This window comes from Biomphalaria glabrata, chromosome 11 (genome assembly GCF_947242115.1).
Source record: "Biomphalaria glabrata chromosome 11, xgBioGlab47.1, whole genome shotgun sequence".
NCBI classification, from domain to species: Eukaryota; Metazoa; Mollusca; class Gastropoda; family Planorbidae; genus Biomphalaria; species Biomphalaria glabrata.
Window position 1 is genome coordinate 35,890,519 of NC_074721.1, and position 12,999 is coordinate 35,903,517.

General features: G+C 33.8%; 1 protein-coding gene across 6 annotated transcripts in view; it reads left to right on the forward strand.

Moving 5' to 3' along the window:
- Positions 1-10,132, forward strand: part of LOC106067474 (uncharacterized) — a 52,942-nt gene extending 42,810 nt beyond the window's left edge. For all 6 annotated transcript variants that reach the window (XM_013226655.2, XM_056003691.1, XM_013226654.2 and 3 more), the window contains exon 12: positions 62-10,132. In XM_013226655.2, coding sequence (XP_013082109.2) covers positions 62-432 — 371 coding nt within the window. In that variant the 3' untranslated portion in view covers positions 433-10,132. The remainder of the gene's footprint in view (positions 1-61) is intronic.
- The last annotated feature ends 2,867 nt before the right edge of the window (positions 10,133-12,999 follow it).

Consider the following 12,999-nt stretch of genomic DNA (forward strand, 5'->3'; position numbering starts at 1 on the left):
TAGTCTTTGTAAGTATATGATAGCAGCATTATTAAAAAAATAACTATCTTCTTCATTATAGATGTAACTGCCCTGGCTGCCAGTATAGCTGATTTGTCTGTCCACACTCGCTTGGCACGGACTGCTCAATGGGCTGCTCTGCAAATGTCTGACAAGGGAAATCCTAAACTCCCAGAGGGTACAGAGTCAGACTTTGAGGAACCGGTCGATTTAAGTCCTTACATGAAGTCTTCTTCCTTGACCAATCTATTAGCTGATGTCTCTGTCAACCAGGAGCCTGTAGTCAAGGAGGAGTTTACTGAAGGAGACAAAAGCTGTGAAAGTGCAGAGCTGTTGGAAGATTCAAGTCAAGGAGAAGTAAAGTCATCAGAGAGTAATGAAGAAAGTACAAATGTACTTAATGAGGATGTCCTACCAGTAGTTAAGGAGTAAAAACTCTTATATGTTTACCCTGACATTTAGTTTTTTACCACAAGAAACAATAGTTTAAAGTCATTAGATAGTTCTTAGTACAAGACTTATAAGTTGCCTGTCTGTACTATGTTGTTTACTGTAGTGGCAAGCTTTTTGATAATATTAACACCACATTTCTATTAAGGGCCAACTAGCTTAGAGTGTATCTTCACTCAGTAAGATCAACCCTGTACTTATCTAAAGTTTCATGTAGTCTTGTAGTAGTTTCATTAAACATGGACCTAAAGGTCACTGCTAGCTTATAAGTCTGTACTGTTACCAAATACATTGTTGATATAAATTGTGTTGATTTTTTTACTCTTGAAATCTGTCTCAGATAAGAGTTATGTTTGAAACCAAACAAATATTTAAAAAAGAATACATTGATATATTATTACTTGAAATTATTCAAAAGTATTATTGTAAAAAAAAAAATATTTTCATTGAAATAAATATATTACCAGCTGGAACTGTTAATGAAATTAAAATTGTGATATTTTTTTTTTATTTATTTATTTGTGCCCCAGCCCCCTTTTTGTTTGTAGACATTCCAGTGTTGTATGACTTGTATATTTACTGGTAGTTCCAACAGCTGTTTGTGATAGTGTACAGCTCTTGCTTTTACCACATGACATAACACATACATATGCTGTAGTCTTATGGTCCTGATAGATGGTTGAATATATATATATATATGTATAGCATACATTCTATTTACATTCAGATCTGTGCCCTATTTATAAAATGATATTATAACAACACAATGGCAATTCAGCAGAACTGAACTGTTAGCCAACAATCAATGATATATTTGTTTTCATTTCATGTAGGATTATAATGAATAGATGAGTTTCAACTATGGAAACAAACATTGACATTGAGTCCAGTGTTTATTTGTGAACAGAGAAGTAATGATCTCTTTTTTTTTTTTTTGACTATTTTGTGAACATCTAGTTTCAGGTTGTTCTTATTGATCTGATTAAATTATATAACTATATATTTTATAAATAGACATTGCTGTGGAGTAGCTAGCACTATATATTCTTAGATTTAGTTGAGAACAGTCATTCTAGTGATTCTAGGCAAGTACATGCTTGCAGATTTGAGATATTCTAGTTTGTGAACACAATTACTTCTTGTTGTTTTTTTTTTTATTATATTCAGTAGATGGTTTGTAATTAGATAATTTGTTGAGGGACTACATTGGAGTGGAATGAGCTTTCACTAATTGGTGATATTGTTATATTTGTTTATTTTTTTTCCTTTTAATATTTTTAATTGATTTCTATTTGTTGTAGATCTGTTCAAATTTTTAAAATTGTATTTGTGGGCCTATTTATAAATCACCCATTGTAGACTATTTTAGAATTGTAGACTTTTATTGTGTTCACCCATTGTAGACTATTTTAGACTTGTAGACTTTTATGTGTGTTTGAAGTTTAGTTTCCACTGTGTGCTTAGCTTACTTAGATTTGAATGTTTTCTTTTGATTTGGACCTAATACTATTGCTTTTTTTGTTAGTAGTATTGCTCATCTATTTGATGACTATCTTTACAATTTAGCCATGCGGTTTCTCCCTATGTGGTAACCATTGTTTTGATTTGATTTTCGATATCACAATAACTTCTATGAGCACACTGTATGCTTTTTGTTTGGTTGTTTCTTGTAGCATTGATTGAGCATATGTTTTTACTTTCACAAACACTTCAATGTATTTTGTTGTTGTTCATGGTATTTCTAATGAAGGAGTATTCCTTACACAGGGTAATTTCATTGTACTCCAGGCTCTAGAGATGTTACGTTTCTTGAAAGTGATCTTTGTCATTTGAGTTACTAGATCATCTAGCTTTAAATATATGACATTGCATTCTTTGTTGACTTTTTCATAGTCCTTTTTGTTTATTTTGTTTGTATGACTAGAGTAATTACGAGAGTAGAAACTGATGACTTGTAAGAACTTAGTATAAACTGTAGTCTATACAGTTTATAGATAGATTTTTTTTTGTAATGCAATCTGTGATGACTAGAAGTGTTTTTGCAAATATAGTCAAATCCGGTTAATCGGATTAGCCCCTTATTAGGACTGAATCCTATTGGACAGTTTGCTCCAGTTAATCAGACCAGCCAGCTATTAGGAACAAAACAGTCATGTCCAGATATGATGTGATTAACTGGATTCCTTTGGTATGTGATGCAGCTCTTCTTAGACATCTTTTAGTGTGTATTGTATACTGTTTGTCTGGCTTACATTTCTAACTTGATGTGCAACTTGCAGTCCTTGATTCGTGCCATCAGACAGCATGACTACACTTACTACACTGGTGTTAGGTTAGGACTGGATTGTAGTCAGCCTCACCTATTTCCCAGTTTGCTATTAGTTTGTCCTTTAAAAAAACAAAACAAATTGGAACAATTTTGTTTTACTGACTTTTGTTTTAATGCAGTTTGTTAATTTTGTGTACAGTTGATGAATCTGCTAGGTTTGAATTCAACCTGAAACTATTCATGCTAGTACTAACACAACAACTTAGTAAAAGACTTGGGTACACTGTTTTTCAGTAGCACTTTAGTTTAAAAACTATTTACATTTGTTTACTGTTAAATACAGATTATATTACCATTAAATACAGATGGCTGCCTAGTAAGGTGGTATGCTATTGTCTTGATGGTCCTGGATTCAAACCCTGCCATCCAGTGGTAGGTATGAGCTGGGATATAATTATGATGAATTTTGAAGGAACATTTGAAAAATGTACTGACATTAGTTTGTTTCAAATTGTAGACTAATCATAAAATATATCTTTGGATTGAATGTTTAGTTACTATTCAACTCAGTTTTGGTTTTAGAATAACTAATAAGATTTATCTGAATGTCTAGTACTCTAGAACTTGTCAAACTTGTATTTTGTATACTACTAGAAATGTGTTCTAAGAATGAAATACATTCTGTGAATGTTTGACTAAGATGAACCTAAGTGTTAGTTTTATTGGTGTACACTGATCAATAGAACCAAATGTACAGCCACTTATCACTCTCAGTCTTGACAAAGATCTCTTATTTCTATGACTCTGCCGTCCCATTCTTTTTGTTTTCAACACATAATATAGTTCAACATCATACACAATGTCTAGTTTTTAACAAAGTGACTGTTAACAAAAGTCTCACACAACTATTTCATTGTTTTAAAACTTTTTTTGTGTGTATTTCAGAAATCTAGTGTACTGTGAGAATTTAGATATGTTTTTATTGAATGATAGTTTAGTGAAAAAAGGGGATAAATTACATATAAGTTATTTGCTTTTTTCTGTGTAGTGAGAAGTTAGTGAGTGGAAAGACTATTTCTCCAGCCAGAAGAATTGTCCCATTTGTCTGTGTGTGTGTGTGTACATAACCAGCTCAAATTGTTGTTGGCCATGCCTGCTAATTCACACATGTTGTCTTTCTGCACACCTGTGTTCTCTGCTCTGTGGGTAAGCAATGTATATAGACTTACAATTCAGAATCTTTTCACACATATTCTTTGCTCTGTACCTTATAGTAGACTTTTTTTTATGCTATTGGTTTTTTCTAGGATTGCTGCTTCCCCCCACCCCCCATTTTCACCACTTCTTTATAGGTTTCATGTTATTAAAATCATTATTCAAATTATGTGGAAAGTTGATCTAGTATAACTAACCACTTTGACTAGGAAGTTGTCAAAGAACTGAAGCAATGAAAACAACTGGATTTAATTGCATATCTTTTGACTTGATAGGGGGATCATTGGTCAACATCTAGAGGGAGATTATTTCAATACTTCTGTTTGACAAGGAAAGTTATTCAATAAACCTTCTGCTATTCTCAACATTTCTATGGTATGAGACAAAATGAAGTGACGTGACATATTCTAATCATTATTTCTCTTTCATCAAAGATTTGTATGCTATCATCATTTTTACTCTCATTGTAAACCTAGTCAGTGGTAGAATTATGAAATGAATTCAAAAGCACAAAGAGAAAAATTGTGTCTGTATTTTGCTCTGCTGCTCTAGTTGCTGTCCTATTGGCTTTAGTCTCTGAACAGAGTCTTTTGTTTGTTTTGCTTGACTCTTAGCCTGATTAGTTTGGCATTGTTGTAATTCAATGGTTTGGTGCTATCTACCTGTTGTCTTAGTGTAATACAACTTATTAGGCTTCAGCTCTCTGTCAAATGTTTTAGGGTGACCATGTTGGAAGGATTAGTTGATGGTAGTGTCAAGTCAGTATGATCTCATTTACATATACAGAGACTTAGAGAGATGTTTAAAAATTGTTTGAAAACATTTGAAGCTTTTATTTTAACTACTATTGAAGTGAACAACTTCTGAAGTAATTTTTTTTTTTTTAACTGTAGGAAATAACTGGGTTACATTAAATTTGTATTTCTTCATCAGTTATAACTTCACAGTTTAACGTTTGCAAATATTTTGAAATGACATTAAAGTCTGTCACTCTAAAAGACTTGAGTTATCTAAGGTTTTGTTTCTACTGTTGTTTTTCCCGAGTTCTTTATTATTTGATCTTAAGATTGCATGGGTCAAAAAGAAGCTGATAATTTAAATAATTAAGTTTTAGGCTGTACCAAATATTGAACTTTCTTTATTATATAAGCAAAAGTATTTTGTAAATAATGCTCTTAGGAATACTTTGAAACTGTTTTAGCAAAGGTAGCAATTGAAGTTAAGAATGATAGAGTTTGAGGATGATCTGCTCTGCTCAGCATTTAAATAGGTTAGATTAGTTCATGGATGTAGTTTACCATTTTGTCTTTTGTGATGTTTGACAATGCCTCAAAACAAGGTCTTGAAACACTCAATGCAAAACAATGGAAATGAAATGTGAACTATCACACCAACATTTGTTTTTTGATTCTCTTGATACTACTGTTAGAAAAAGGCACACGTTTTATAGAAACTTGAAGATGATATATATATGGCTAATTAGTGACCTTAGTGATATCATTGCTGAGAAATAGACGGCTTTGACTCTTAGCCAAATGTTTTTGTTTCAAGTATTCAAATTTTCATATTCTATCTAGTTAACTGTATCCAATTTGAACACAAGCTAATTTAAAACAGTTTTTGAAAAGTTGTGTGTAAACTGTGATTTTTTAAAAAGTTTGGAAAGTCCAATGAGCATTGATTGAAATAACTTTGTTTTGGCTAGAAGTTCCTGTTGATCACTTTTTGGGGGTAAATATTACCAGTTTTAATGTTTGCAGTACTTGTATCTAATCCATTGACCAAAAAGTGATCAAGTCACTTTAACACTAAGGTCTACTTATGCTTCAGTAAAAAAAAAAAAGATTCTATTTATATGTACATATCACTATTCATATAATATTTATATATATATATGTATTTGTATATTTTTTAAAAAATACTATTTTACTCTATCAAAATGGCTAATAATGTCAGTGAAGTAAAGACATCTTAACAATGAAGGGCGCAGGACACTTCATGACATGTGATTGTGTAGTCCAAGTCTTCCTCTTTCTCTCTCTCTTTCTTTCCTTTGGCTATTACAAATGTTAAGCTCAACGTAAAACATTGACCTTAAATGTTAGAAACTTCTAGCTTAAAAATTGTCATGTTAGCAAGTAGATAGTTTTAGCTTGAAATATAGATTAAAAAAGTAGATAGTTTTAGCTTGAAATATAGATTAAAATCTAGAAACTTATGGGTTACTACAAAAAAGTGATTTATTTGGTTTTCATGTGAAACAAATATTTTTTTCCCATGTTTGTTAATGCTTAGAATCAGTGCAAAACCTGGCATAGACTTAATTGCCTCTTCCCCTGTTGCTTTCTTCTTGTTCTATTTTATAATTAGCATAGTGTGGTCCTTGGGATTTGACAACCATGTGCAGGTGTAGAGCATAAAACATTCCTAGATCTACCCTGAGATCAAATGAAAACAAGTAGACTTTGGTTGTTCAGTTCAAGTACGGTAAGCTCAAAGTGCTATCCATGCAAGCTAATTTATCCTGAAACAGTTTGATGCAGGATCACAAAGGAAAACATAAGTAACACACTCTATGATTCAGTATTATGGTGAGGTTTTAGTCTCAAGGAAGTGAAGGCATAGAAAACATAGAAAAAACTTCATCATTTAAAGAAAATATTCATGAATATGTTGAATTAGTTTATTTTTTTGTGTGTGTTAGTGTTAAACATAGAAAAACTTCAATCTTTTAAGAAAAATATTCAATGATTGATTAAATTAGTAATTATTCCAACTAAAGGTTACACATTAATACACTTTTAGGTACAAAAGTAATGATCTGTTGTTGTTGTTTTTTTTTAATGTGAGGGGGAGTCTCTTTGTACATTTCATTTATGCAACAGTAAAATATATAAATATATGGACTGAGTCTAAAGATGACAATAATTGAGGGTGGCCTTGTAACCATATTGCAATATGACTAGTTTCTATTTATTTGACACTGTTGCTTGAGTTTGTAAGTTGATGAGTGCTTGAAGCTATTACATTTTGTCTCAACATCATTAGAGAAAAAGATTTGTACCAAATGCTTTTAAATTTTTTTTCTATGCAATGAAAATGTTTAGACTGCACCTCCTAATTATTTGAGATATTTGTAAAAGATGAATCAAGTGTGTAGGTCTTACTAAAAGTCATGCATTATCATTGAAGCAGGCTGCTGTCTTAATGACTTACTAATTTGGGTTTTAAAAAAAAACACTGATATTTAGTACTCTGAAATCGGTAAAAATGAAAATGGCTTCATTTAGTAATCTTTCTTCATTGATTTGTTTATTGTTTTGTTATAGTAAAATTCTGATGATATGTAATCATTTCCGTCAGGAATATACTTTTTACAAATGTCTTTATAGACTTGTGAGCAGGTAGTGCAGTTACTTGATCTAATTTTATCAAGATTCTTCCCACCACCTATTTCCATGCAAATCTCCCAAGTTTATTTTTTTTTTTATGTTTACACCAAGTGCTGATGTGATTCTTTTGGCCTCTTGTGTTGTCTTGTATCATTTTGTGCACAGATTAGTGTTCCTTCACCCCTACTGGTGAGAATGAATGGCATAGTTGGATTCATTCAGCTGGGAACTTAAGTTGTTTTTTTTTATATTTTATTTCATTCTAGTTCAGTGTTTTTGTTCATTGATGAATAATGCTTTGTTTCACTCTCCATGTAGCTGCACATACTTGGTTGTTGTTTTTAAATCCTATGTATTATTACTGTGCCATTAGTTAACATCAAGATGATCTTTGGGTGTGTAAGATGCTTTGAGTTCTTGTTTAGTTGATGTGACTGTTGATTTAAAAACAAATGATTCCTTGTAGATTAAGCTCCTTATATTTTAGGATGCTTCAAGAACATATAGTCTATGTTGATACCAGTACTTGTGTATGTGGGCATGAGGCCATTGAGATTATTTGTATTTGGCTTGAGTTTATTACAGACTTGATCTTCTAGCTTTAAAATTTGTGACAGTAGCAAATGCTTTTTCCTTTATATGCTAGTGTAACCAGCACTACTGAAACTAGTAACAGAGTTCTAGTGACCCTCACTAGTTTCCTTTTATTGTGAGCTTCTTATGAGAACATCAGTTTGTTTATAAATCCAGACCAAGTTGTCTTCTCTTTGCCACTTTGGCAGCAGTTTCATTGAACTGAAATAGTAGCATGGTATATTTATGAAACTAGTTGTCTACAATATGCTTTCAATATTGTCTATGATATACACCTTTTTCTATGCTGTCACTTTGCTTTGTTACAATGTTCCTTAAAATAGGATGCATGTGTAGCACATATGTAGTTCTGTAGTTGTACAGTGGCTTGGAAAAGAAATGAGGTCTTACATATAACGGTCAGTTTGAATTAGATTTGAGGGGATTGTATTGTTTCATGAGAAAGTCAGCCAGACGTCAACAGTAGTTACTTTTGGTGATTCTATAAATGTGTTTGTTAGCTTCTCAAGAATGACATCTATGTTTATAGTTTTGTTTGCATCTAACCCTTTTCAACTCTTTGATCTTGCCCCAGTTTTATAAAAAAAAACAGTTCTAGGTGCCATTAATTGACTTCCTATTGTCATGGGCTTGAAACTTGAAGGAAAATGTTAATAGTTGGTGAATAGATGCCTTTGTCCAGTCCAACATTGTTCAAGTGTATAATCCCTGAACTAGCTTTAGTTATGGTTGTAAATATTGGAAAATGTCTGCTGCATGTATTGCATGTCTCTCTTTGAGCCTGAAGACCACAGGGAGAGGTTTGGACAGCCAGTCTTGCCCATCGCCATGATTTGTTCTTGTCTTGGAAAGTAGAAACACTAGATGCATCTATTGTTCTAAGGCCACAATGGACATGGAGCTCACCCCCAGGCCTTATTCAATCATTTGATGGTATTGTAGAATTGTCAGCGTATCTTTACAGTAAGAACTATTGAGGTTGTGGGACAAAGAGAGAAATGTTTTGTGTACTAAATGTGCTGTCTTGTTTCCAGTCACACAATGTCTGTGATAAATGACAATATCAAAAGTGATAACCTCCACTGTGTTATAAGAGGGGAAGATGTCCATGACTTCTACTTCCTTATAGTGTTCATTTGTTTTAGCTTTCATTGATGGTCAGTAGATGGTGTTCTTTTCTATTGCAATTTTATTTGGGTTTTTTCTGAAATGTATTCTTTTACAGTAAGAAGGTATTTCTCAGTGTATTGACCGGTCATTCCATGGTGTAGCCAATGATTAGCAGAGTGTCAATTGATAGGTCTAGCCACCATTTTAGCTATACCTAAAAAAAAAAAAATGTCTGTGCCCCTGTTTCTGGCTAAGTTCAATATTTGACAACTCCATCAAGTGTTTGTGTTTGTTCTAACTCTGACTAGACTTGTGTTGTCAAGTGTAGCATCACTAGAAATGTCCAACCTAATTGTTGTACTTTTGATCTCCATTGTGTCTTGTCAACATGTCATTGTTGCCCTTCTATAATTCAAACTATTTTCTTATGATGGAAATATACAATTTATATATATACCTAAATGTAATCATTTGAAAAAAATATTTTTAACTAGATTTGATCAATTCTATGTCCCAGTGTATTTTGTTAGAATGTGTTTTTCTTAACCAAGATTTCTTGAGTTTAATTTTTTGCATTCTTTTGAGGAAAATCTTAATCTAACATTTAAAATTTATTTGCCTTTTGAAATAAAAACAAAAAAAAAAAGCATGTTTCAAAGAAATGGACGATATTATTTTATGGAATAACACATTAACAAAAAGTGTTCTAAAGTCCACTATACATAATTTTTAGAATCTTGGCCACTCTAGTAGAAACATCATAGGACACACATATAGTAGCCATACTGGTAAGTATTGTACTGTAAATGGCCCTGTCCTATAGAAGTCTAGATTGGGCAAGTGAAAACTTTGTGTAGTAGCTGCTTCATGTGATTGTATGGACAAATTGTGACTTCATTAGCAACAAATGTAGTTGTTTGTTAATTTTTTTTCTCTTGTCCAAGTAGATGACTTGATTTTTTCTGTAGCCTGTAGAAACCCTGATTTCCTTTCCTTGTCGTTGTGAACAAAGAACTGAATAGAGTTTGTCTCTGGTCTTGTCATATATTTTTTTTTTGTATTGGTGGATACAATCACGAAATAAAATAATGAATGAACTCCACATTCACTTTGTTCAGTTTTCATACTTTGTAGCAGATGTGTGCTAGATGGAATACGAGCAACTACTGCGATCTATAGGGCAACTCATGTCAGGTATTCATTAGAGCTGAATGGACTCGGAGCCTAAACTTGGTTCCTAATGGTTCTAGAGACTTTTGTTTCGTAAACTGACTTAATAAACCAATTCTTATTCAAATACCTCAGGAACTTCAACACAGTGACAAAATAAACGTTCTTTAAGAAAGAATCAAATAGAAACTTCAACTAGATGTTACAAAAAAAAATTGATTGACCCATCAGTCTGAAAGCTCGTATTGAGATAGTTTTCGGAAGGATGGTTGATGAAATAGAAAGTACTTGGCAGAAACAGTCACAGAGAAGCCACGAAATAATATAAATTACGGAGAGAGAAGATAATTAAATCCTATGCGTACAGGTATCCATGAGTTAATGTTGGCTAATTAGAGACTGAACTCTGCTGACTCGTTGGTTTTCCTGGTTGATTCATACAAACTATTCTCTGTCCTAAATCCTGGCACAAGACGTCGCAGAAATACCTATAATACAAATTGGGAACCACACCCTTTCAGTGGTGCAGGAATTTACCTACTTGGGTTCAACAATTGTCAGTAACCTATACTTAGACATCGAGCTGACAAAAAGGATAGGAAAAGCTACCACAGCATTGGCAAAACTCTCCAAACGCGTCTGGGAAAATGGTAAATTGACCACAGCGACCAAAATCCTAGTCTACAACGCCTGTGTTGTGAGCACTCTCCTTTATGGCAGTGAAAGCTGGTCAACATACATGTACCAAGAGCACAGATTGAATAGTTTCCACTTGCGCTGCCTGAGACGCATAATGGGCATCTCTTGGAGGGACCATGTCTCCAATCAGGAAGTTTTGAGATTGGCCAATATGAACAGCATGTATGCTCTCCTGACACAAAGAAGATTACGCTGGCTCGGACATGTCACCCGAATGCCAGATGGTAGAATCCCGAAAGATATCTTATATGCTGAGCTTGTGGAAGGAGTCAGACCCAAGGGCCGCCCAAGACTAACATATAGAGATGTCTGCAAGCGAGACATGAGAGCCTCAGGCATCAGTGAAAGTATGTGGGAAAACATAGCCAAAGACCGGAGTGCATGGAGACAGACTGTGCGTGCTGGGACAACCCTTGCTGAGAACAAAAGAATTGAAGCGGCTTTAATCAAGAGGGAAAAAAAGAAAGCTGCCCTGTCTGCTAGCCCTAAATCAGAGGCATACACATGTACGAATTGTGGCAAAGTCTGCCGTTCTAGAATTGGCTTGATTAGCCACACCAGATTCTGCCCCGTCTCAAGATTAAGCCAAAACCAGTGACTCACTTGGGCGCATCCATTGTCTTTCGAGACAAAAGGAGCCATATATATAATGAAAATAGGGAAGAAAATGCACTTGTATGGGATAAATCACAGTCTTTGGATCTGAGTATTTGAATGTAATCCCTTTTTTTTTCCGTTGAGACTGTGACGATCTAGTCAACTATAACTAATAGGCCTATATTGCTGTTCACAACCATAGCGCACTTCCCAGTCCTCTGTCTGTTCCTTTCTTTCCCTGGTCACCGGACAAGCCTCAAAAGCTTCTGTTCCCATTAATAATAATCTTTATTGTCCGTAAGGAAATTTGTGCATTACACGAAACAAAACATTACAACTATAGAAAAACAAAATTTACATTCACACCAGACTCACTCATAATTTACAGGTAACAAACAAACAAAAAGTTCTATATTTAGATTCTTGATTACGCATTGCAATCGTGCTCACATTCCCTGACCCTCGAAGAAGTATACAGGGCTGGGTTTAGACTTCATAAGGCCCTAAACTATTTGAGGTAGCCTAATAAATAAACATACGGCTATTTCTTTTTTTTCCTCTTGCTTCAAAACGTTTAGAAATATCCCTGGAATGCTTTTTAGGGTACCCACAAGCAAGTGGAGGCCGGAGCTGCATATGTTGCTTATAGGCCTAGGTGGTGAATCACTAAGCACTGGGTGTAGAGACTGTTTTGACTATAGAAATGATGTATCACATAATTATTTGTAGTAAGGTTGCTGCTTGAACTTATAGATCAGTGTTTCTCAAAAGTTTACCGTTGCGCCCACTAAACAGCAAAAATTTCGCTCGTCCCCTCCCCCCCCCCCCCTTTTAACACGCTGGGAACATAAAACTAAAATATTATTTAACCTTGATTAGACCAATAATATAGTATGCATCCTGTGTTTGGAACCCCTCAACTCAAGAAAACATTAAGAAACTGGAACAGACACAAAATAGAGCAGTGAGATTCATAACAAACGAATATTCACATTTGACTAGAGTAACACCGTTAGTAAAATCACTAAATTTAGAAAGCCTTCAGGATAGAAGACTTAAAAGTAAAGTAGCAATTATACATAAAACACTGAACCATAATCTTCAAATACAAATGCAAAATCTAATAAAATACTCAGAAAGACACAAATTATAAAGGCACATTCTTCGTTCCATATTCTAGGACAAATTTTTACAAATAGGCCTACTCTTTCTTCCTAAGTGCTATTAGAGCATGGAATGGGTTGCTTGAGCTAGCCAGGAAAACCAGTGACTTAGCAGAATTTAGGTCATTGGTTAATATGCATGACTAAATGCATGACGCGTAGGACGTAATCATCTTCTTTTTTTGAAGTAGGCCTAACGTCTTTATTAGGCTATATAAGATAAGAAGACGATAAGATACTCTATGCAGAAGTTCTGTTTTTTTTTTTTTTGTTTTGTTTTTTGAAGGTCAGAATGTCAGTGCCCTTGAAGTATCTTCTGCCATTGACGAAATGCACGAAA